Source organism: Brachyistius frenatus, unplaced genomic scaffold, assembly GCF_029030835.1.
Source record: "Brachyistius frenatus isolate BFR_SWC_R1_liver_20210118 unplaced genomic scaffold, ASM2903083v1 Contig_42, whole genome shotgun sequence".
In the NCBI taxonomy this organism is placed as follows: Eukaryota; Metazoa; Chordata; class Actinopteri; family Embiotocidae; genus Brachyistius; species Brachyistius frenatus.
The window spans coordinates 710,858-736,943 of record NW_027210641.1 but is presented as its reverse complement, the minus strand read 5'-3'; the positions used below and the strand labels follow the sequence as shown (position 1 = coordinate 736,943).

The following is a 26,086-nucleotide window of genomic DNA, read 5'->3' as shown; positions in this document are numbered from 1 at the left end:
TCTGTCGAAACAACCGAACTTGATTTGTTGTAAATAAAACTGAAAGATGACCGCATTGGCAAAACATGTTGCAGCTGGACCCTATTCAGGTCATTTTAATAAACACCACGTTATGTAGGAGCTGTACTATGTGAGCATAGAGGCACTAAACACCACAAGACCACAAAATAAGATAACATTTCAGGGTCTGATATAATAAGATTATTTTGTGCCTCTCAAAATTTCCCGAACAAAATGTGCAGTTAATGAATAGCTATGCAGAGTTTGGTGTTTTGAGGTGTTTTGAGGTGTTTTGAGGTACTTTGAGGTACTTTGAGGTACTTTGAGGTACAGCTGTCTGCATACTCTGTTAAATTGGTAATCCAGCTCAGTAACAGGGAATGCATGTCCATAGAGCTTTCAACAACACCGTATTTCAAAGTGCATTACAGGACATCAAATGTATTAAGTAATTAAAAACAAAATCTACATATAAGTGTGCAACACATGGGCCCCAGTTTACTGTAAATCATGCTTTTTTGTTTAACCTTTTAATCTATTTGAACTTTTATACTGTTCAAAAATGTTTAACTGCATTATTAGGTGATCTTGTAGATGAACCCTTATCTGATCTTATATCATGCTGTTACTGAAAACCCCGGGACGTGTTCTTCCAGCAAGAGGCAAATTTCAGGTTTATCATCATCGTCACATTCATTTGAAGAAACACATTGATTTCAAAACAAAACACATTAATGTGTACACACACACATGGATAAATGTATGCATATACACTTGCAGCTAGGCATATGTACTGTACACTGTATGTACACCTACAAAACAAGCACACACACTATATGGATCTACACTCACTCAGACAGGTATGAGAACAATAATCTACAATCAAGATAATGTAACCTACATGTGAAGTAAGGGGTGAATGTTATCTCTTTGGATATAAATAGATTTCCTCTCAAGTCCTTTTTTCATCATGGAAATACAGTAAGCAGTGATGTAATACTACATCCCGCTGACATTATGACTGATGTCCTTCCTGTTTCTACGCAACTTTTGCTTGAACATTTCTCCAACAGCCTATTGTTTTATGTGGAGGGATGACTGCACACGACTTTCGGGTTATGTTTCTGATCGGTATCACGTCTGGCCTTTACTAAATGCACACATGACCCGGTGACTCAAGAATAATTACAACCCAACGTATACCAGCTGCAACCAGTAGATGGCAGCTAAGAGTGAATTATTGAAATAAAGTGTCTCCCCCCAAAATCTCGGAGACTTTCACTGTAAGATATTCAGAGTATAGAGGTGGCTGTGATGCGCCACTGACTGAAGCTCTTAACACTTTAAACACTAACTCTAATGAATGAAGTTAGTATTCAGCTTGCTTTTTTACCAAATTTTCTGACACAGCTGTCTCTAACCTCACCATGGCCATACGCTGGAATTTCTGATTAATGTATTAATTTCCTTTCTGTATATGAAAATAATGTGTAGAGCTCTTTGTTTTGTTTTTTGTTGTTTAATTGTACTCAAAAACAACTTTTCTTTACATTTTCACAATGGGAGCTAAAAGGTATATTTAGCAAACTGCCAAAGTTGTTTTTGTCTCAGGCTGTAACTGATTTAATCCAGAAGTGTCTAAACATGACAGAGCAGGATAAGAGCAGGAGGATTCCTGGTCTCCGTTTGAGTCGGAGTATGAATTAGTGCAGCCCTTCACGTGACCTGTCCACCACAGTGGGGGCTCCAGCGAGCAGCCTCCTCCAGGGTCATTTTCCTGAGTCTTTTTACTGAGGTTGTCATCTCTGACCCTCAGTGACTTTCCAACCTCAACCTCTTGTCCTGCTGAGAATGACTCGGACCCAAACAGCCACCCACACACAAAAAAACGATTTCATAACTCTGACTTCCTCAGAGATAACAGCAGTCTATCTTCATCTTGTGCTTTCATATTGAACTCATGGCTATCTGTCATGACCCATGTCTTGTGGTTCTGCTAAAGAAGTGTTATTGAGACTAATAGACAATGAGGCGTCGATGGAACAGAGTAAGACATACGAGTCATTTCAATGACCACAATCATCCATGGACCCGTGTCTCTTCCTCTTCAGTCCTCAATTCTCCCTCTGTTCATATTTTCCTGAGGAGGAAATTCTGACACTGCGCCGGCTGCCCAGAACATTTACATGTTACAAGAACAAAATAAAACAAAGCATATCTGAATAAAAGGTTTCTGCACTCTACATGGGGTGCCTGGGTGTGAATACACCATGCCAAGGATAAGAAAAGTGCAACCATGATGAGACAGATTTGTGAATACTCTGTTCTGCTCTGCTTAATTTCTCTCTCCGTTTCCTCCAACGTAAGTGCTGGATGCACATTCTTCACTCTCCCTTGTGTGACACATTCATCATAATTACCTCCACTAAGCTCCACCATGCATTACTGTTCGCTGTAGGCCCACTGACTGAGAGGCGTGTGCCATCATTTATCTCTCATCTCACACTGAACAGTTTCTGTTAACAACATGTGCATTTCCTGCATTGAGACCATACATTTGCACTTCACTAACCCATACATGCTGAAAGAAACGTTTCAAAGGAATAGAAAAGGAATAGAATGTTTTCAGATGTTCAATATAACCTATTGTCACCTTCAGACCTGTAATCAATCTCTGTTGCGCACAGCCACCTAAAACAGGCATATATGCTCAATCTACGCCATAAAGTGAGCAGAGAAGCTTTTTCTGTTGAAAAATGAGTCTTCCAAAGCTATTTTTGTCTAATATCCTGACTTCACCACTTACATGGGGGCATCAGCAGTGCAGAGGCCTCATACATTTCAGCAAAAATGATCTCTGGGGAGACGTGGTGTCCTTCTCCAGCATCGCCAGGTTATATTGATTTGTTGCCCTTTGTAGGACAAACGTATGTGGATCACTGAACCATAAATGCCTGCAGTCTCCACAATTAGCAGGATGTGTAGATTATTACATGCACAATAACATGGTGTATCAACTGATGTAATCATCCAACATTATATTACCCAGGCAGACAATCCTATTGTCCTTTGTAATGTGTCAGTGATGAAAAGGATACTAAGCTTGCTGTCACGAGGGGCCCTATTCTAAATACACATCACACTGGAGCCGGCTCAGCAGTAAATCTTGAGCCAATGAAGGGTCCATCCATGTTTCCTCCACGTCTAGCAAAATAAACAATCTGCTGTAGGTCTGTAGAAACTTGAGATCAGACGGAGGGCAGAGCTGGAGACTCTGGCATGCAGGAGGAGGAGGGCGAGGAGGAATGTCGGGGGGGAAACGCATGGATCAGATTTCAGGAGCCGGAGAGAGGTGAAGGAGAATGAAAAGAGACCTGGCTGTCACGAGACCCACTAACTACAAATGAGAGGATAATAATAACAATAGTGGTAGCAGTAGTAGTAGTAATAGGAGCATTATATTTTCATCACATAAGTGCTTGCATTAAGTCATTTATTCTATGAAATGATCTTGTCAAAACAACTTCTCATGATGAGAAAGTGGAATTTTTGATATGAAAGTATGTGTGTAACATCAGATCAGACAGCGAGCCACTTTCCATCAGAAGCTGTGTAAAGCTGAGGACAATACTGTTTTGGTTGAGGCTCTGGCCTCAGGGGCTTCCTGCTATTTGAAGAGGGCGGGTTGAACGGCGATGAATATGATGAAAATCTCTGAGAGGACTCTGTAGTTCGGAGAATTTGACACAATTGGTCATTATATTCAAAAAATTTACAAGGACTTTTATGTTTGTCAGCTGGACTTGTTCCTGGACTTTTAAAGGCCTATTATAGATAAGAGATTTTATAATATACCAAATCCCATGGAGAAATCACAAAACAGACCACAGATCGAATAGTTTTTATATTGTGTTAAATCACAAAACTGTTTTGGATGCCCACTGTGGCAACTTAAGATGCTGGTTTTTGCAGTTGTCAACAATGGAGAACTGCTGCAAGAAGACTTTCCTGCATGCTTGTAGAATTTCCTGATCGATAGCAGGAGGAAGTTCTCTCCCTGTTCCTGTATACACAAGAGCTTAACCACAAACCTTCTATTGAGCAACATTTAGTGTGCATTATATGCATGAGGATGAGCACGAGCCAAGCTAATTCTACCACCCCTATTATCTTTATGTACAGGGTTGATCAGCCATAAACCATGTTTCTCCAAGGTTAACCGAATCAATTTGATGTAAATAGAAACGTGTTTTATTATATAATTATACATTTTAAAAATGTTTTAGTGATTTATTTCACTGTTGGCCAAATGTATATATTTGAGTTTATTTAATTTTATGTGAGTCCTCATTTTGAACAACATCTATAGTTAGAATGAGCCAACAACGTATTACTGCCTGTGCTCAAATACATGCATTGATTTCTAATTTGTCAGCATAAGATAAGGCATCCAAAATCAATAGTCATGTGGAAGAGGACGGACACAGGGCTCCGCGTTTCACACGGAAGATGAGGCTCTATTTGAATGACAGTGTTTTCATGGGAAAAGAGCCCTATAAGCAAAGAGCAGGGTCTCGATGCTACAGTCTTAGATACAGCATTTGTCCTAGATAATGAGCAACAATTCATATAATGGTTCTTGGTATGGGAAGATTTCACAATTATTTTTGGTGCCGAGACTATAACAGTTCTAGTGGAGAGCATAAAGTTCAGTTATGTCACTTTGTCAGGTAAAACAGTAGAAAGGTCGGTGTTTGAGGAAGACTAAAGAAGTGAAAGGGCATGCGAGGTTGAGGAGTGCTAGGAAAGTCCCCAGCTGAGCTGTGGGCATCTTGGCTCAAATGAAGAGCCATCTAGTGCTCCTCATTACTCAAGCTCATGAAAATTATATCAGAAGAGAGACTTCAGCTCCAGACAGACAATCTTTGCAAGTAACAGGAAACACAGCATGCATGCAATCACGCTATCAGTTATCCTACAATTAAAGTACTAATCGTGTGTTTTGGTGCATTAGTGTGTCCTCAAACAGACTTTGGGAGTGGACTGAATAGAATGGGACTATTCATTCATGTCTCTTATGAGTACAAGGGATGGTAGGCTTTATCTGAGAGGAACACCAGAACAGTACAAAGGCTGTTGTGAGACACAATCATATTTTCACATCATTTTAATAGTTTTAGTTATACATCCATTCATTTATCATTGAATGGTTGAAGATTTGCATATAGAGGAGTGAACTGTTGTGCATTTCTAGTTGTTAAATGGTAAACTGAAAGTAGTCTAGAAATGGCTAAAGGAATTTATAACATAGTTATAGTAAATAGTTAAAACATAATGCTAAATGGATGAAAAGCTTAAGGTAATGGATGGTGAATGCATTAACTGCTGTGGTGAGAATGTGGACAATGGCATTATGCTGAGGCTGAACAGCACCATACAATGTTTACAATAAAGTTTGGAGAGTTGCCTGGCAGCAGAATATACACAATGAAACAGCCCTGTGGCGCTGCTCTTTATGTCCGAGTCCAGCCTGAAAGAACTGCCTTTGTACTCCTGCAGAACATTTGACATGAGCAAAACTAAGGCTGAGCGCCACAATGAAACCTTTCTCGCTGATATGTCCTCAAATACATTATAATGCATTAAGAAACGCTTCAGATGTGTGAATAAAACTGTCAGTGACAACTATTAATAAAAAAATTTTTTTTAAAAACATGAATACAAACCGGATAATGTGTGACATTATGGAGGCCTATAATGTGTCATATATTTGCAAGCCTGTCTTTTTGATGTTTTTATTTACTTCGTAGTGGTATCGGGAGAAAGTCAGGAATCAGTGAACATGAAAGTAATTTATTGTTAATCTTCAACATGTCTTTTCAAAAGGCACTGACCTGTTTATGAGTTGTAATAATAAACACTGCAAAGTGAAAAGTTGCAGTGATTTTCTATTTCTTGCTTCTTGAGTCGTAATTTGCTTGGATACATGTTTTGTACAGGGAGTTACGAGTGTGAATGTCACTTCAAAATAAAGGATTTACTCACCTCAACAAAATGATATACAGTATTAGTGCAATGGACTTGACAAACAAGGGGAAATGATATCCAAGTCCTCCATAACTTTAAGTCAAGCATACATTATGTACCACATGGTGGGGGATGTCAAAGGATCATGAAATAAAGACTATGAACAAACAGTAATTTCAAAAATCTTAACGTATAATCAATTTAACCAGAAAGTATTTCTTGCATTTCTTAGTCATCAAAAAAGATCCAGAATTTTCACTCTTACATGGAGCCAGTAAAGTGACTCATTCATTTTTGGATAACCGTGAGGAGTTGTAATAAACACCAGCCCGACACCGGCACCTCAATTAAAGACCACTGAGTGTGGCTCATTTTCAGTTTGACACACACACATAGGCACTCGCAGCTTTTCTTTGTGGTTAAATTGCAGTCAAGAGTCTGAGGAAATTAATCTGCTGCTGCCAAAAACCCAACCCGTCCATCCAGACAGGAAGGTACAGAGCTGTAACCAACAGCTTCCTGGTGCTGCTCAAACTGATTGTGTGGCAGTGTTGATTCTCAGGAATCTAACACAGAGAGGAAATTAGCACAAACATATCTCTACCTTTCATAAATTCAGTTGTGAGACGCAATTAGAATTTGTGAGGACAAAACAGTGACATTTTTTTTGTCCAGTTGTTTGGTAGTAGAAACTATTTTCATTAGTTCAGGGAAGAGTGAGAACAAGTAGCCAAGCAGCACAATGTCCTAAAATAACCCCACTCTCTTATTTCCCTTGGAAATACCCAGCGTGTGTGTGTGTGAGTGTGTGTGTGTGTGTGTGTGTGTGTGTGTGTGTGTGTGTGTGTGTGTGTGTGTGTGTGTGTGTGTGTGTGTGTGTGTGTGTGTGTGTGTGTGTGTGTGTGTGTGTGTGTGTGTGTGTGTGTGTGTGTGTGTGTGTGTGTGTGTGTGTGTGTGTGTGTGTGTGTGTGTGTGTGTGTGTGTGTGTGTGTGTGTGTGTGTGTGTGTGTGTGTGTGTGTGTGTGTGTGTGTGTGTGTGTGTGTGTGTGTGTGTGTGTGTGTGTGTGTGTGTGTGTGTGTGTGTGTGTGTGTGTGTGTGTGTGTGTGTGTGTGTGTGTGTGTGTGTGTGTGTGTGTGTGTGTGTGTGTGTGTGTGTGTGTGTGTGTGTGTGTGTGTGTGTGTGTGTGTGTCGGTTTGTTACTTGCTGCCATTTCATACCAAAAGACGCCTTCTTGAGGAGATTTAAAGACATGTTGTAAATAATGCAGGATTTTCTGGGTTGTAAAACAAGTCAGCATTTGAAATGGTTTTCTTATGGCTGGTATTTGTGTCATTCAGGGGTTACGCAACACAAACAGGAATCGGAGATAACCTTTCCTTTCACTGTTTCATAAAAGGTGGTGGTTCAGTTGCCTCTCTGTAAACCCTGCCCCCACCTTTCCTGAGCAGAGTGCTGAATCAGACCTCTCCCCCTCTCCCCCTCTCCCCCTCTTCCTCCAACACTGACCCACTGACTCATGTTGGGCTGCTGAACACGAGTGGTGACCTTTGGTTTCATTTAGGTTGACTTATCACATTTATGTATCTACACTGGGCCGATGCCTCCATGATGTCATAGATGGCTCACCAGGATCACTTCAGTGATTATTGAGACCAACCTACTTACTATACAACCAAAGCACGGTATCGCTCAGCGATGCTCTCTGGTTATCTAACATATGTAGTTTTATGAGGGAAAGAGAAACCATAGCTGAGACAAAACAGCTGCGATCCAAACTGAAATGAGTAGGATCAAAGAAGCTGTTTAGGGAGACTATACAAGCAGAACAAGACGGTGATTACAGCTTTGTGCTTTGCAGAAGGTCGCCATTAATTCACATTTTCTGCCGCCAGTGTTGGTTTTCCAATCAGAAGGTGACACCAGTAGATTACCTTTGATTTATAGCCCAGCCTGCCCTCTACCTGCTCCAATACACACACACACACACACACACACACACACACACACACACACACACACACACACACACACACACACACACACACACACACACACACACACACACACACACACACACACACAGAGGAAACTGTGCCCTTGTTGAACTGTATTATCTGTAAAAATAATAATTGGTAAGAATGAGTAAATATCACCAGTAGAAAATACTTGGCTATATTTCCCCCGAGCCTCTGCATAGATAGAATATCTGGCTATTGAGTCATTGAGATACTGTTCACTGCCTCAAGTGAAATTGCATTCATCTCAATTATGTGGTGACGCAAGGAAGAACAGCATTAAAAAAAAAAAATAAATAAATAAAGTGGCATGGACATGTGTTTTATGTGAACGAAGGTATTCATAAATCGGTCTTATGCTTGGACACTGATGACAATCCGGAGGGTTAGTCAATTAGTATCTGGGAGTTTACTGCTGAGGGTGCTTAAAAAAAATAAGAAAAGAAGAAAGAAAAGAGATCTATTTAATTTTAAATCAATGGGACAAATATGCGTTTGTGCTGCAACATCTGTTGAAAATATGTCATAATTAAATCCACATCAGTCGCGTGACTCCTTTACATGAAGTCTTCTGTTGATCAAAGATAGCTGCATCCGCACTCAATGAATCCTTCACTGCCATTAATAACAACCTTATTTCTAACACAAAACTTGATCTTAACAAAACAAAGACCAAACTATCACCTCAGGAGCAGCCGGACGGCGGAGCCTCGGTATGCGTCCTCTCACGCGAACAACAACAGAGGGGAGCCGGTGTCTTGATATTGTGTGTTTAGTAAACAGGAGCCGTGTGGATAGTCTCAAATACCCGGTTATGATTCTAGTTATAAGTCACAAAATCTTCTTTTAATGTATATTACTTCAAAATAACAGAGTTGTACTGTATTTCAGCGACCTCGGTTCCACGTCCCCCCCTATACTAAGCGACCGAATGGTTTGTCCCTCTGTAGCAGCGCTGCCTGCAAATCAATGAAGCCAGTTGAACGAGTGGGACAGGCCGACCGGAGCGGGACAGGCACCGGAGTGGGACAGGCACCGGAGTGGGACAGGCACCGGAGTGGGACAGGCACCGGAGCGGGACAGGCACCGGAGTGGGACAGGCACCGGAGTGGGACGGAGCGGGACAGGCACCGGAGCGGGACAGGCACCGGAGTGGGACAGGCCGACTGGAGCGGGACAGGCACCGGAGTGGGACAGGCACCGGAGTGGGACAGGCACCGGAGTGGGACAGGCACCGGAGCGGGACAATCTACGGAGGTTTCTGTTACCGGATAGTCGACGAGAACCGCGAATATGCATGAAAACCTATTTCCTCGTCCTTCAGCGGAGTGAGGGGGACATCATCTATGTCAGCCACTTTTCTACTTAAACCTGGAGTTTGATGTATTTCGATAGAGATCTGTAGTTAACTAAAGACTAACAGCCCTGTTCCAACTGAGGATGATTTTTGCCACCAGTGGAAACCCACTGAGGACTCCGTATCGCAAACAGGTAAATACTTTGATGTTTACCAGACTTGAGACGTGTCGTCCACTAAGCTGACCGGAAGTCTACCTGACAGCAGCTTCGTGCCTCAATCAACTTAATGGGAGAGAAGAATGAATTCAGGCTGTTTGTTCGGTCCTGTGGATCAAAGACTTCATGAGAAGCTTTCAGGTCCAGTCGACTCGAGACAAACAGTCCGATGACGTCAGTGCATGCTTAATGTGATGGCCGGTAACCAAACCGGCAGGTCAGCCCATTACAGCAGCATCCTTCATGTCGTATTTGGGATATTTAAGTTTAAAGTCCACATTAGCTGGACATTAACTCCACTTTACAGAAACTCAACTAACAACAACAATTTCCATCGTGCATATACTTTCTGATTTAGACCTGTGGATATTTTGTTTGGTTCCTCCTTCATTAAACTCACCTTGAGTAATAAGCCACTGGTTGCTGTAAATATTTAGAGTATGGCTTATGTACCATAGATATAGAGCAGCAACTAATAGTCAATTAATCGATTATTTAAATAACAGAAAATGAATTTCCAACTATTTTGATTACCAATTAATTGCTATTTTTTCAAATGAAAAAAAGGCTCAAATTCTGAGTTCAGCTTCTTAAATGTGAATATTTTCTGGTTTCTTTACTCCTTTATGATAATAAACTGAATATCTTTTTTTAGTGTGGATTGTTGTTGGGGACAAAACAAGACATTTTACGGTGCATCTCGGGCTTCGAGAACTGTTTGTCCACATTTTTCACCATTTTAAAGACCAACAGCTAAATGATTAATCAAGAAAGTAATCATCAGATTAATTGCTAATGAAAATAATTGTGAATGGCAGTCCTACATTAATGTAATCCATTCAGTGTGTTATATAGGTTTCTCTATATTGTACATAATTATACATCATGGGTGACTAAGTGTCCACTGATTAATTCACTTTGTCCCAGTTACATATAGATTTTAAAAGCTCCCTTCAGTCAAAAGATTTGAATAAGCATATTTACTCTGCAGCGCTCAGGCTGCTCTCCATGGGCGAGGCCTGTTACTGGAAACCTTGTGTATATTTCCAGCTAGGATATGACGGGCTCTGCTGGTCTGGAGCTCGCTGATAAGATGCCGTCCTCTACTCTTTCACAGTCCTGCATCCGAGTGTCTGTGCTTGGCATTTTCAGACGGTAGTATATGTTATAAATGATTACTAAAATCTATATAATGCAAGTCTCAGTTTCTCAGTAAAAGTAACTATTTGGCAGAGTAACATCTTTTTTTTAAATTTTTTTAATGTTTATAGCTTCGAAAAGCTTTTGATTCTGTGATCACAGCGACTGTCAAAGGTTTAAAGTTACAAATGCAACTTAAGGCTTTTGGTGGTGTTGGTTGTTTTTCCTCATCTCCTTTCCTGCACTGTAAAATATCAGACAAGAACGGAGTCAAATCTACTGAGCATATTAGCAGACTTTCCAGAATGCAGTGTTACAGTTCAGCTTGTTTTTGTTATAGTTGTTAACTTTACACGGGTATAAAATTTACTTTTTGATCACCATAGCAACTACCTGAAATTCATGTCTGAAACCTAAACAGTCAAGATAGCTTCAGCTTTACATTTCTCCAGGAAATGAGTCACTATTCAGCATTTACCACTCAAGAATCTGTCTGTCTCGAGAGACTGAAATATGCTGTCTTATTTCTTGTGTTTTGATCAACCCTATTAAAATTGAGCGATGAATTTTGTAAGACTGAACTATTATAATGGCACAGTACTTGCCACAATGGCTTTTGCACACCATTGAGATCTTTTGGTATGTAGTATTTGGTATAATTATTGTTTAGTAAGTTTTTAGCCTGACATTTGTGATGCAATAGTATCAATATTACGGTTGTTGGATTTGAGGTAGTTGATAAAGAGTGAGATCGTACACTTGAGTTTTATCACATCTCCCCTTAAGTGAGCATGTGACTGGAGGTTGAGATGAAAGAAATAAGGACTTTTGCCATGAGTCAGTTGGAAAACAGTAGGTCAGACATGTTCCACGGTGTAGGCATGCGAGGCGGTCGACCGAGTCGGTCACAAGAGAAGATCCTCTCGGCTGAAGTCCAGACTTTGGTCGCTAAAACCTGTCACCACTTCATGCTTGGGATTCCATCAGCTTCCTCTCAGGTTGTCCTGAGAGGGGGTTGGCGGGATAATCCGTGTCAGATAGTAAGGAAGAAGACAAATCCCTGAAGGGGGAAGCTCTGTCAGACCAGGACATCTGTGTCTTGTAAACATAAAGCACAAAGAGGCCCTACAGCTATCCTCCACAATAACTATACTTAGAAAAGTTTTGACTTCCAGGAAAGAGTCACGGTCACGTTAATAACAATATGAAGTGTAAGAAGTCGAGCGCTACACACGAGATGACTGCAAATCGTTTATTCAACACTGAGGCATCGCGACATCAGTGTCACACTGATGTCAGAGCTACAAGTCCCTGTGGAGCGCTTGGGCTGACACTGATGGGAATTACTCTGCACATGTGAATCACAGCTCAGTAAAACATTAATCTCACACTGGACAGAAAGTCAGATGATACTACTGAAATGATGTCCAATGTCCCGACATATTCCCCTTGTGTGCGACTGTACTGCATAAGAGTGACTTGCAAAAATGTCAGATTATGACATTGTATTAATTTTAGATTTGAGCCATGTCTTGATGTGGCACAATGCAATTGTATGGATTAATACTTCATTTATTCACAACACAGCCTGAAACAGAATTAAAACTCGTGTTTGCGTCTCTATTCTAGCCAGCTATTGCTCCATCGTCACATCCCATGGCTCCACCCAGCCCAAGCACCAACAGCAGCACCAGCAGCAGCATTGCAGGCTGGGACCAACTCAGCAAAACAAACCTGTACATCCGAGGCCTTTCCCCTTCAACCACAGACCATGACCTGGTCAAGCTCTGCCAGCCGTGAGTCACACACTTCCTCTCATTACTATCTGCTATTGATCAGACACTGATCTTTTTTTGTAGCCTACTTATTCTAGTTTCAATTTGCACTGACAGTCAACATGACTAAAGTCTGGGTAAAAAAAAAAAAAAAAAAAAAAAATTCTTGACTTTAAGGATGTTTCTATTTTACTTTTGAGTTATAAATACATTTTCAAATGGGAACATTTTTAGATCTAAAGAGTTTTCAAATTTTCTTGAATGCAACTGCAATCATTTTCACCTGTTTTAACATCAGCTGATCAAATGTGTTGTTTTACCACTTCTTATGTAAAACTGCGAGCAAACAACTTATTTTCTTGTGCGTTCAGGATCAGAATGAATAATCCTTCAGTGGTGTAAACTAGTTATATCTGCATATAAATGTACTTATTAAATGTATATTTTAATGGTACTGTAAAAACTAAGATGCTGTAGCCACATGATTTGAGGTCAGAGGGAAGAAAGGTCATATGTTCATGCTCTTTCACCCAGATTGGCATCAATCATAATCCTTAGCTAAATACCTCCCTGGTTCACCGCAGTGCACATCGTGTCTTGTGTCAGTGTCACTGGGGTGTGTTATGTAGGTCAAAAGACTCTGCATCATGAAGTATATAAACCTTTTAGACTACAAACTACTGTACAAATCAGCCAGTTATTGAAAATAAATATATTGCAAGTGAATTAATTGCATTATTAAAAACTTTTCACCCACAGAAAAGCCAGACAGTTGTATTGAAGATTCGAGGTGTCCTTTTCTTAACCCTCGTGTTGTCCTCGGGTCAAAATGACCCGCAACTGTGTTCAACCAAGTTCTATTTTATTTCTATATTTTTATATTTTGTGGGATCATTGGTCATCATTCTTTAAAGAAACCCTCACAGCCTCCTTGTCACCAATGATCCCAAAAATATGAAAATAAAATAGAACTTGGTTGAACACAGCTGCGGGTCATTTTGACCCGAGGACAACACGAGGGTTAAACTGCCGTCTCTGGATTTTGTCTTGTTAGCCTGAGTTTGTTCACAAATGTTGTCCAGAAACCTCCTGTAGTTTGAAGCGGTGAAACATTAACCTATTAAAGCACCTCATGCTCCTTATCACTATTGAGACTCTGAGAAAATGTTTTTTTTGTTGTTGTTTTTTTTTAACATACCAACTTCTAGACCTGCATGAAAGTGTCTTATAACAAGCAGCCCTGTAGTAACATGGTACCGGGACCAGCACTTTCCTGTAGTCTGCATGAATACATTACAATATATGAATACGATATAAAATGGAAAGAGTAATTATATGAGGATAATTTGCCTTTACATATAGATGACTCTATCTTAAAATATAGTAGTCTTTAATCATCCTAACTGTACAGGAGCTCCTTAAACGACTTCTCCTACGAGCACCTTTGATGACTCCGTATAAAGTTTGACAGAGTGGTTTAGTTTGGCTAAAGAAAATGGGACTGTTTGAGATCAATGCTTTGCACACATGGTGGGGTTTTCAACACCACATGGAAACCACTTCCTGTTTCTCATATTTTCACAGTGATGTCATGGGTTGTTGCTCAACCCTCCCTCTGTGTGTTTTAGAACTGGCTGTCTCTGGTACATAATCCTGCTAACAATACCTCGCCTTTCTGCTCCTCCCTTAGGTATGGAAAAATTGTATCAACAAAAGCAATCCTGGATAAAACCACAAACAAGTGTAAAGGTGTGTGAAGCTCTTTTTCTCGTTCCAGCACTGCCCTCTTTTATCTCTCCTATAACTCAGTATGTATAAAAGAAATCTCATTCACTGAGTTGCAGGATGTTCGGCACCTCCCTGTGAGAGAGAGTATCACTAGACTTTCCCAAAAGTCCCCAAAAATAGTACACACCAGTGTGGATTCAATCAAAACATCAAGTCATGCAGCAGCTATGTCGTTGCACATGATCCAGGAACTTGAGGAACTTCAGGAAACAGACAGTCAGGCTGCTTCGGGCTGCCTCCCAGCTCATGTTATTTTAAACCACAGCCCTTGTCTGTTGGTGTGCCACTGTTGTGCACAGTTCCTGGGAAGAAGTAGCCGACTCTTCCTCTCCCTGCTGAGTGACATTGTTGGGCTTGTTCTAGTTCTAGTAGGCCGAAGAAGACCTGACTGAGGAGGGATTTACTGATTCTCTCCCGTGGGATGGGATTAGGAGATTGTTTGGTCACTGTCCTCTGGATTACACAGATGCCAGTTAGTTGAAGGCTCTCAGTGAAAGGAGACACCATAAAAGACCTTGTAAGGCTGTAACTGGACATTTAAATAGAACTCAGAGTTGGGTTTAGCAATAACCTTGTGTGATGTTACATTTTACTAAATTATTTGACTGAAGTCATTGTTTTAAAAAAAAAAAAAGAAGTCTCGTAATAAAGACAATGATTCACAAAATTGAACAGGATGACCGATTTCTTATTTTAAGGAGTCCTGATAATATACACCATCATTTATTTTGAATAGGTTAAATATAGCAAGTAAGGTTGGGTCATTACTTGAAATTTATAAAATAGTCATCAACAAAAATAAACAATTGAAATGATGATGTGACTATCGTTTTGTCTTCCCTTGTTTTTACTGACACTGGTGGTAGTGTGCTACGACTACCAGAAGGAGGTGCTAATGCACCTAAAAGCTCTTTGCCTCCCAACATTAAACAACAGAAGAAGGAAAACAAGTTGCTCCTTGGATCCAGTAAAACACAACAAACAGCAGAAACATGCAAAGACGAGTACAATCGTCAAAAAGTTCTGTGTGGAAAGTCTTCAAAAAGATGAAGGACAACGAGGCAGTCGAGCTCCAACCATGAAGTCAACACAAAACCAAGCCAGAAAGAGCTTTTCTGATACTTATGTTAAAATATTCAACTTTACAGCAGAAATAAACATGTTTACAGCCTGGTACCAAAAACAGTTTTGGTCTTTGGAGCTAATTTCCCTGTTTGTGATAACTGTGCATGGGAGGAATTTTCATCCAACTTGTTTACATTTTTATAATGTTTTACGTGATTAGGGGCGGAGCTGCTTTAAGTGACAAGATGTCATAGATGGCTAGCTGCCTGCAGGTTTCAGCCATAAACTCTTAGCCAGAGCCATAAAGACAAAGACTCTCCACGGCACTTGTTTTAGCATCAAGGCTTCGTAGGCCCGCCTCTGCTCCACCCATGCACCACCTCTTAGCCCATTTTGATTAGATGAGGAAGCCACTGCTGAAATGGTGACAAACTGCCCTTCAAACGGCTCTTCGGGAAACCTTTTGATGATGTCACTGAAGCTACGTTCAAATTATCCAGTCTTTGCAAAATCTACCAGAATATCATAAGTCTACCACAACTATGCAGTCATTTGAGAGCCAAGCATGAAGTAGACGATCCATCCACAGATCAACAGCTGGCTTTATCACCAGACGAAGGAGCTTTGAAGTTAGACGTGCAGAACAAACAACAAACTTAATCAAGGCCCACCTTTACAGTGTAGTGTTGTTTGAATTACACATCCTAACAGCAAGTGCAGTAGAGGCTAAAGACTACAGGTCGTCTCGTCTCGTCGCCCCCCCCCCCCCCCGCCCCCCGTTTGTACCTCCCAGGACAAAGAGCTGAGCCACTGGTATCTGCATCCTCAGCACTCTTTGGCCTCTACCACAAACACACAAAGCACACGAGCACACTATCTACATACAGCTACACAGAGCTATAGTGTATAGAAGCTTTCATACTGTAAAATAGCGTAACAGACTGTAAGTACAGCTTTACACATTATAACCACTAATGGACACGCAGCTCAAAATCACCGAGATGGGGCAGCCCACACAACGCAGTGCTTCTACCATCTGGAATAGATGGAATAGAGCTGGATAAAGAATATTGTCTCAACTGTGCTGCTCGTCTCCACAGGATATGGCTTTGTGGACTTTGACAGCCCCGCTGCAGCTCAGAAAGCTGTGACTGCCCTGAAGACCACTGGTGTCCAAGCTCAGATGGCAAAGGTGGGTATTCATTACAGACTAATCCTGATATCACATCCATAGAAGTCACCCTGTAACACTGTTGTCCTCCATCTGGCTGGTCAGGCAAACGAAACCTAATCCTCCCGGTATTAAATAGCACGAGTGGAATGCCTGCCTGCAGACTGCTCGCTGACTCAGAGATCAACGAGTTGCGTCATGAAGGAAGCATGTGGTTGAAAACAGTGTGCGTTTTCTGCATTATTGTACGCTTTAGACTTACTGAGACATTCACTTTCCACCGTGTTCAAATGTGACACGAGCACCAGTTTGTTGCAGATGACAAGTCACGGTTTGATTATCAATTATGCAGGTGTGTACAAGGCGACTCTGTCCTTATTGATTACGCATTTAGGGGAGGTTTCTGCAAAAAATAGCTTGAATAGGATAATAGGAGGAAATACTGTATGTCAACACGGGCTGATTATGTATTCTGCTGGTGTATGGTCACAATTTACTAGGAGCTGATGTTCAGTGAACTGTGAGGTCACAGTTACTGCTATCGTTTGATAAGACAATAACAGTGAGAACTTGACTGTATTTAACAGTAAGATACATTTTCCATGTCAACATCATCTCCACCTGCTGCACTCTGGGCTCCATCTTTCTCTTTCCTATTTCGCTCATTTAATTCTGGTTTCGTTTTCTGTTTGACTCCTGTTGCTTTTTTTCAAAATGTTGGTGATTATAATATAAAGGTGTTACATCTGAATATATTTTTGGGGTAAAAAGCTTATATGTGACATTCATTGTGTTGGTTTGCATGTTTTCATCGTGCAGGAATGCCGTGTGTCTACGTCTAGTGCCTCCATTCATTTGGCAGCATGTGATCCAATTCTGAGGCTTGTTCTTGATTGGTTCTCTTGTTTGGAATTCGCACCGCTTCTTGTCTGCCAATCAAATCATTGTGGATTGCTTTAAGCAACCACGCCGAGGCGGTTGGCCATGTTGTCGGATAAAACGAAGAGATATTTAAAAAGAGTCTTTCGGGAACCGACGTGAAAACCTTGTGAACATTAGCCAGCTCTGTTAATAGTTCTATATCAGCCAGCATGGAGTCGGTTTCAAGTTATGGGAACACTTTTGCTTCGCTGCAGTCAGTTGTGATCTACGTACTTGTGATTTGTTTCACTAGTTGTGCTTTAAGTGTGCTTTTAAGTTAAGTTATTTTGAAGAACTTTTAATTAAAGTTGGACTGTAATCAGTGTTGAGCTCTGTTGTGAGGTTTACACAGCCGAGTCAAAAACTAATCAAATGTGATGTGTTACAAAACTGATGATCTAATTAAATTAATGACATTACTTATTACATTTTTAACAGGGTAATCAGTCATCTAAAACCTTTTACATTCATCCAGAAAAACATTGCTGACTGAAAAAGCATTGTGACAGTGAGAAACATCAGGACTAAGAATTGTGTCAGCAAAGAGGCGAGACTGAAGGTTTCTAAAGGGACAGTTTGCAGAAACAGGATCATTTGTTCCAAAAGCAGAATAAGTCAGACCAAGAGTGGGCAGACCACCAGGAGTTCAATACATACAAGCTTTGTTCACAGAGATTAAAAAGCAACTTCATCACGGATAATAAAAACACATGACTCCAATCAGCAAACTACTGTCGAGGCAAAGTCGTCCTTCAGTGCGCTCAGAGAATAAGAAACATCTGTAAACCACTTTTCAGAAGGTGAAACGAGGCCAAATGTTTGGCTGAGATATAACAGCATTTCACAGCGAATGACTAAAAAAAACCTGTTTACTGATGAATCCAAGTTTGAGGTCTCTGGCAGTAACAGAGAGAGAAGAGAATCACAGTATAATAAAACTACGGTGAAACAAGGTGGTGGGAGCGTTTAAGGATTCAAACTAATGAGTCCTAACACACCTCATGGACTTTCCTCCACCGTCAACCTGACTTCAACCCCATTGAACATTTATGGATGCGGTCATGAAACTAGAAAGCAAACCAGATACTAAGATCTTCTGAATTTCATGTACATTTTTCAGAAATGTATCTTTTTGACTCAAATTGTTAAGATGATGTTAATATTTGTACTAAAACATAGATTAGCATTAAATAGTGCAATTTTGTGGAGATTTTACTTGATTTTGTTTTTGCTGTAAAATCGAGTTAGAAAGAAATGCAGGTAAAGAAAAACAACAACTGTCAAAACAGTTTTTAAACTTAGTCATATGTAATCTCTTCCACTGATAATAAGCATACTGAACATCATAAAAATTGCTGGAAATTTCTAGTTTGCATCTTTTTTGGAATCATTGGCTCAAAGTTACAAACCATGTCCTGGGTCATCACGGTGCTCTAAAATACACGGGCTCCCTCTTCTGTAAACATTAGTGCTTTAAATGTTTTTTTAAACTAGAGCATATGCACCAAAATTATTTGTCTGTTGTTATGGTAACAGGAACTCGTCTAGGATTAGAAATGAATTCCCACACAGCACTGAGCAAGGACCAAGAAGCCTTCCCTTCATCTCCCTGTCTGGGGCTCTGTGGGCTTCTTCATATGCTTCCCTGCCTTCCTGCAGCCATTTAGCTTTTTTAATTAAAATAGAGCAGCTCTGAAGGGCTTTCTTGAGTTTAAGCTTTGTATTGTGAAGGGTAAATGCCGATATAAACTGTGAGCCTCTCTTGCTTTATTTCAACTATTGCAGAAGCTTGTTTGGACTTAATAGACTCTCTGATAAAAGGTCTTTTACTGGTTTTTATCTGCCCAGGCGCCCTTCGGTGGTCCGTCTCATTATTATGAGAGGCAGGTGGTGAAAAGGGACTTTTTCTTCTTTTTACCTCATGTCACTTCAGAGAATATATTACAATACTTTATCATAGGCTCACCTTTCTGTGTGAACATACTAAGCATTCACAAAAAGTCACACATTTACACAAAACGTTTTTAGTATCTGCAAAATGAAGTCAGTACCGGAAAAGAGCAGCTGTTGACTTACATCAATAAAGCATGTGGTCATTCACTTCGCAAAAACCCTCACTGCATAAGTCCGATTTGTTTCTGAAGAAAATATGCGACAGGTAATAAATATATAACTGCTGAAAAGAGATCAGCTTCCTGTTATTATCAATGTATACGTTTCGTCACTGGAGGCTGAGGTTACATTCAGCAGCTGAAAAGGTATCGCAGAGAAGCAGCCTTTTGTGGTTGTACTGTGTGTATGAGTATATGCATACATTAACCAATGAGGGAAAAGCAGTGAAACGCATCCACGCACCCGACACTCCGTCCTCTCGTCTGTTCTCAATGTTTTGAAGGACTAATTCTTCTGATTAAACATATTGCTGCAGCCGAAGCTGCACCCCATTCGTTGTCCTCTAATAGTGACATGTTGATTTTCCTGTCAGTCTATTACTGTCTACAGTCCAAACTGTCGCTGTTGCTGACTCTGAACAACACAACACTGATGAATATTAATGGTGAGAGGGCGCTCCGCAGGGACTCATCGCCGTGGCTTATGTTTCTGCTGATGCTATTAAAATACAGCAAGGAATCAGCTGATGTGAGCCTTAAGCCACCATTGGCTGCATGTAAACATCTTCTTATCTTCTCATACTGACCCTTTATTACTTAAAACCCCCCAACAGACCCACAGGAAGAAACGGTGGTAAACACACAATAACCTCATTACTGAGATGAGTATTAGACGTATATTCGATGTTGAGACATTTCCAGGGATAAATATTAAGAAATTTAAAACTACACCTATTTCCCTTTTCTCTTATTCCTTCCACTGTACACATTTCTAAAAAACAATGTGGATGTGGAACGACAAAGGAATGATTTTGTTTTCCAGTTGTGTTTTAAGCACTTCCTGTAGTGTAATTACATAATCTGTCTACCTCTTTCTCTTTTTCTCTCTTCACAGCAACAAGAACAAGACCCCACAAACTTGTACATCTCCAACCTGCCTTCATCTATGGATGAGCAGGAACTGGAAAACATGCTAAAGCATTTTGGCCAAGTTATATCCACACGCATCTTGAGGGACTCCAGTGGAGTCAGCAGAGGAGTGGGCTTTGCAAGGTTGGATTTACAGGCCAATTTATTGTCAGTGATTTATGAACCGAAAACTATATTGACTATATTTTTACATGTATAATAATACATCTAAACTACGTCAAACATGGCATATTGGCATGAGTAAACTAAATGAATTGTGTCCAGCTGAAATGATTTTGAAAACCTCCTCTGGCATTTAAATAGCATTTTATTTTACTTAACAAAAATCTGTTGAATTGTTTCATGGACAAGAGAGACATCATTAAAACAGTAAACAGGAAGAAACCGCTGTTTGACCAGTGAAACAGAAGTGATTTCAGGTCCTTTTCTCAAACTTAGGGTAGAAAATCTGCAGGGAAATGTGGTATTCATTTCAAATACAACTGTGCTAACAATACCACGGGATTAAGACCATGTGTAAAATTACGATATTTTAAAATGTTGCATGCCGCACCTTTGAAATGGTTTTAAGAAGATTAAGAACAAAATGTTTTTGTTTGATTTCTCAAACGATCTCAGTAACTTTTGATGCGGAATTTAGTTTCTAAAATAAGACTTAAAAACACACAGCTGTGTTATTGATAACAAGGCAGAAGGAACTGTTTTTCCAATGTACAAGTGGAAACTCTTAAAATTAGTTTCACAATGACTGGCTGATTTAATTATAGATAGTGGTAATGCTGGCTTCTGCCAGTCGTACTAGATTAACCTGACATTTGGCTGAAATACCTGACAGGTAAACCACCGTCATGACTGACAAAGTGTGCATCATAGGAATGTGTGCGTGTTAATGTTGTCTAACAGGCGTGTGTGTGGCCACAGCGGCGGAGACTAAACAAGTTAATTCCACAATACATGTACACTACAGACTTGCTGATAAAAATATGTTATGATAAATCACCACTTCCTGCTGGAATCATAAAAGATTTATAAAAGATATGTAAAAGAAGCAGTTCTAGGAAAGCACCTGCTCGCCCTCGTTGCTGCGGTTCTCACTGATTATGCTCTGTATGTCTTTATTAACTTCAGGATGGAGTCAACTGAAAAATGTGATGCAGTCATTTCTCACTTTAACGGAAAGTTTATTAAGACACCTGCAGGTGTTCCAGGTAAGAACATGCTCTACAATTATCTTATCTTTGTAGGCACATGCTGCAGAAATGTCTCGTGAAATGATATTTTTTTAGTTTAACTGCAGTGTCACTAAAAAAAAAAACATGTAAAGGAAACCATTTGTTTTATAATGGCTATAATCTGCACTGTGTTAATGGGTGGAGTTGTACAGGCGGGTGGAGCGGTTGGTCAAATGATTCATGCTTCCAACAGGAGTCAGTAAGTCTGTTGGTGAAGAGCTCACACACTAAGAGGCAGCGCATAGACAAAGGAAGCGAGAGAGAGCTGCTCTGTGTGGCCTCCACTCCCTCTCTAAGCTTTTTAATTGGATTATTAGACTGAAATAGTCTCTGCTGGCCTCGCCTCGTTTAGGAAGGGGAGGGGATTACAGCTCCACAGCTGCCAAATTAGATGTCAGTGTTCCCAGGTTGGCTAATAAATGTATACTCCCAGGCTTCAGGGAGTGAAAGACTGAATAGGAATTAATGACAGAAAACAATGTGTGCGTGATAGTGTTTGTTCAAGACAAACCTTTGATTGTATTCTCTTGCCTTTTCGCTCTGTTTAGCACCAGCTGAACCTTTGCTGTGCAAGTTTGCTGATGGTGGACAGAAAAAGAGACAAAGTCTGAATAAATTTGGGCAGAACAGTCGGGCCTGGGCAAGAGACGGTACCTCCAGACTGGTGAGTGGTATTCAGGTTGGAGTGAGAAGGACTGAGCAGCTAACTGGGACCACTTCAGGCCTTCAAGTGTTTAATACATTACAGAATGTAACAATACTACAAACTTAAAAAAGAACATAAAACTTAAGTGTGGGTAGGACCACAAATTCATCATCACAAGTTGTCTGCCTTGAACGCACTACATGCAGTCCCTGCCAATAGGAGTCTCTCAATCAGAACAATAAGAAGAGATGGAGTGGATGACATTGTGTATCAGCGTGGGATCATGAGAGATGTTGTCTTCCTCGTGAAACAACCACCGCTGCCAATAAAAATCAGTCTTTGGCTTATTAGTTAGTCATGGCTTCTCTTTCTCCCTCCAACTCTCCTGTTGTCTGTTGTTCAGTGTTTCTGTTGTAGTTTAGATCTGAACTAACGTGACTGAATAGCACCAAAGTCACTCAATAACACTAACGAAGTGATTGAGGCCGCAGTAGACCAGCAACTCCCGTCTTCTACAAGGTACAAATACCAGATTTGTCGAAGGAGTCTGGTGGCTTTGAGAACAGCTTAGACGTCTTAGAATCTTCTTAAAATGATATCATGCCCATTTTTGCAGTGAAACACAGGAACATTTTGTTGAAGCGCACCAGTATGAAAAATTCTTGTGCAGTTGACTGTTTCATTTTTCAGGTTCGAGAGCTCTACATTCAAAATATGGGTGGTGCATTTCTGTTTTAGTTGCAGGCTACAGTTTAGTTTCTAAACTTGTGACTTCTTTTCATCCAGGCTGGAATGACACTCACATACGACCCCAGTACAGCTGCTATGCAAAACGGGTAAGTTAGATCAACCTATATACTGCATATCGTGGTCTGTTATATTTAATTGTACCTCACATACACTTGTCTTTATCTAAAAATACACTTAATCCTGTGTCCACAGATTTTTTCCAACACCATACAGTATTTCAAACAGGGTGATTGCGCAAACATCCATGTCTCCTTACATGTCTCCTGTTTCAACGTATCAGGTTTGAATCCTTCTCTTAAGTGACAAATATTCAGCCTTTTACATCATAGCACAAAATTTGTTTTTCTAAAATGAGTCATCGAGAACCAGAAACTTGTCCTTTGGGGTTTTAGAGGTCAAGCGTGTGACAAAGGGCCCTGGGAGTTTTATACTCGTTTCTGTGCCAATCACTGTCGCATGTGATCACTCGCCAACAGACGGTGGTTTTTATGTTCCAGGTGCAGAACCCATCCTGGGTGCCTCATCAACCCTACATCATGCAGCACCCAGTAAGACCAAGATCTCTCTGTTATCACCACAATTCTCTTCCCCCTTTCTGTCCTCTATTTCATCAAAACATTTCCTTCAGCGGCTGCAACAGAATTGAAAAATGTTTCCGTAAACAGACACAATAGGGGAGAGTAGTAGTTACACATTAGGTGACACCGCTCCTTGAAGATTTACAGTATTAAAGGGTTTGTGTAGGAATGTAAAAACAACTGCTTTTGAGAGGCTATATAAAGCTGTGTATCAGACGCTAAATATTTTGTCACGGATGGTTTTCAATAGATAGAAGAGTCCTTTTTTAAGAGCCAGCATAGATGTCAAAACACTGCCTGATGCTTCAGGCCTGCCAAGACGCTTACAGACAACTTGCTCAACTTATAACTTTCACCTTCTGCTGTGGGCTTGAAATTAGAGTTTCTGTTTGCCTGAAATCCAGTCTCACAAAACTTAATATGCATTTAATTTCCAGATGTCATGGCATTCTGCCATCTTTGTTTCATGTATTAAATAAAGTATTTTAGCTTTGCAGAAAAATATTCCTTCATTTAATTTGCATTCCTCTCACCTGTTTCCAATGTTCCCACAGGGTACGGTGATATCACCCTCTATTGACCCATCCATGCCACTGCAGCCTCCTTCCATGATGGCTCCTCTCGCTCAGCAGATGAGTCATCTCTCTCTGGGTAGTGCAGGAGCGGTGAGGCAACCCTGCATGCGATCAGAAATTAGTTGACACATTATACTTGAGATTAGGGTCCTAAGAAGTGCTTGTAAACATACAGACTATGAATATGCTCTCTGTCTTCATCTTTTCTTGCAGTTTATGGCTGCTAACACAGCTATGCAAGGAGCATATATCCCACAGTATGCACACATGCAGACAACTGTTCCTGTGGAGGTACGTGCACTGACAACACTGCAGCTGTGTGTGTGTGTGTGTGTGTGTGTGTGTGTGTGTGTGTGTGTGTGTGTGTATACACACCGTAATTTAAAACTGCTTATTTTTAGATAAATCGCTGTGCCAAATAATTATCTCACTCTCTTCCAGGAAAATGGTGCACAGTCACAAGTGGACTCATCTGGCAATCATTCCCCGTATTCCTACCAACAAACCAAGTAGTGCTGAGGTAACATTTGGACAACAGCTAAAACAATCATGTCCACAAATGCAGTGGACGCCAACGATCTCTTATGTGCAGGTTTTGCAAATGTTTAAGTGAAACTATTTTTGGTATCATTTTCAGAGAACATCTGAGTTCATGAAATTATTCAAATTATATTTAAAAAAAGTTTTATTTTCATACTAGAAAAGTTTATTTTTTACTAGGGTTTGCCACAGGATACAAGAATCATGTGACTAGTTGTGCAAAGTGCATGATAGTAAATATGTCTTTTTTCTTTTTTGAAGACTTTTCTTTAGCCAAACATTTTTGAAAATGATGTTCTTGTGCTTGCTGTGTGAGTGTTGCTATGGTGATGTGTTCAGTTTTGTTTTCTTGTAAAGTGATTTTGTAGAACTTTAGATTAATCTTGCTGTCCGAGTAAAATTTGCCTTAATAGTTTTGATACAGTAGTTCAGACCTCCACAGAGCGGCAATAAGCTAAATAAAATGTTGAGCTGTTGCCTGGGAGTTCAGCTACAGTCAACATTTGTATGAAATCAATGGGCAAAGTGACACCAAATGCATTATAAAAGAGTCTTTACTAGTTCCAGACCAACAAAGCTGTCATTTTCCGATCCAATGCCCACATTGTTTAAATAGAAAACACACTTGTGCCCATCCGAGCACCCATAGGCGTGCAGGTTTTAAAATGAGCTGTGGTCAGGTGCATTGTTGGCACAAACTATCTTGAAACAACAGAAAGCAGTTGTAGGACCCCCCCCCCCCCCCCCCCCCAAAAAAAAAAAAAAAAAGTCATCCATACAATAATTTGGCACTGTTGATAGAGGTGTTTGGCAAACGTATTGTGATATTTTATTTTTTCCATATTGCCCATCCCTTCTGTACGTCAATGTGCACATGAGCAGATTTGTTTCATCTGCAGAAAGGGTTAGGGTTCTTTCTCTCTACAACTTAATTAATCCACTGTTATAATAGAAATCCACTGAGGTGCAAACACACCTGACTTTTAAAGGGAATTGGGGGACTAAGTCCAGCCTGTTTTGCACCATGAGCCTGATTTTGGCTCAGAATATCCACCGTTACTAAAGCAAAGTGGGATTGGAGACATGCTAAATACACTTTGCACTGTGCGCTGAGATCATTAAAATACAGCCCAATGTGGTTTTGCTTTTTCCCTCCTAAAACTAAAAGAAAAATGAACTCCACATCTGATTATTTTATCAGATGGAATATTTATTTGGTGAGAAAGCCCTACATTTTTGTGGATGTTGGAAAGATTACATTTTTAATCTTGTCTTTTTTATTACTTTGTATTGTAGAGTAGCTGAA

At 40.3% G+C, this 26,086-nt stretch overlaps 1 protein-coding gene across 1 annotated transcript; it reads left to right on the top strand.

The window, feature by feature from the left end:
- Positions 1-9,226: 9,226 nt before the first annotated feature.
- LOC138623148 (RNA-binding motif, single-stranded-interacting protein 1) lies at positions 9,227-25,522 on the top strand. Its single transcript, XM_069702463.1, has 13 exons — positions 9,227-9,534; positions 12,328-12,494; positions 14,164-14,222; positions 16,427-16,518; positions 20,425-20,582; positions 21,588-21,667; positions 22,240-22,355; positions 23,124-23,173; positions 23,280-23,367; positions 23,585-23,635; positions 24,220-24,330; positions 24,454-24,531; positions 24,682-25,522. Exons 1-13 carry the CDS (start codon positions 9,484-9,486, stop codon positions 24,751-24,753), a joined length of 1,173 nt encoding a protein of 390 aa, XP_069558564.1. The 5' UTR covers positions 9,227-9,483; the 3' UTR covers positions 24,754-25,522.
- The last annotated feature ends 564 nt before the right edge of the window (positions 25,523-26,086 follow it).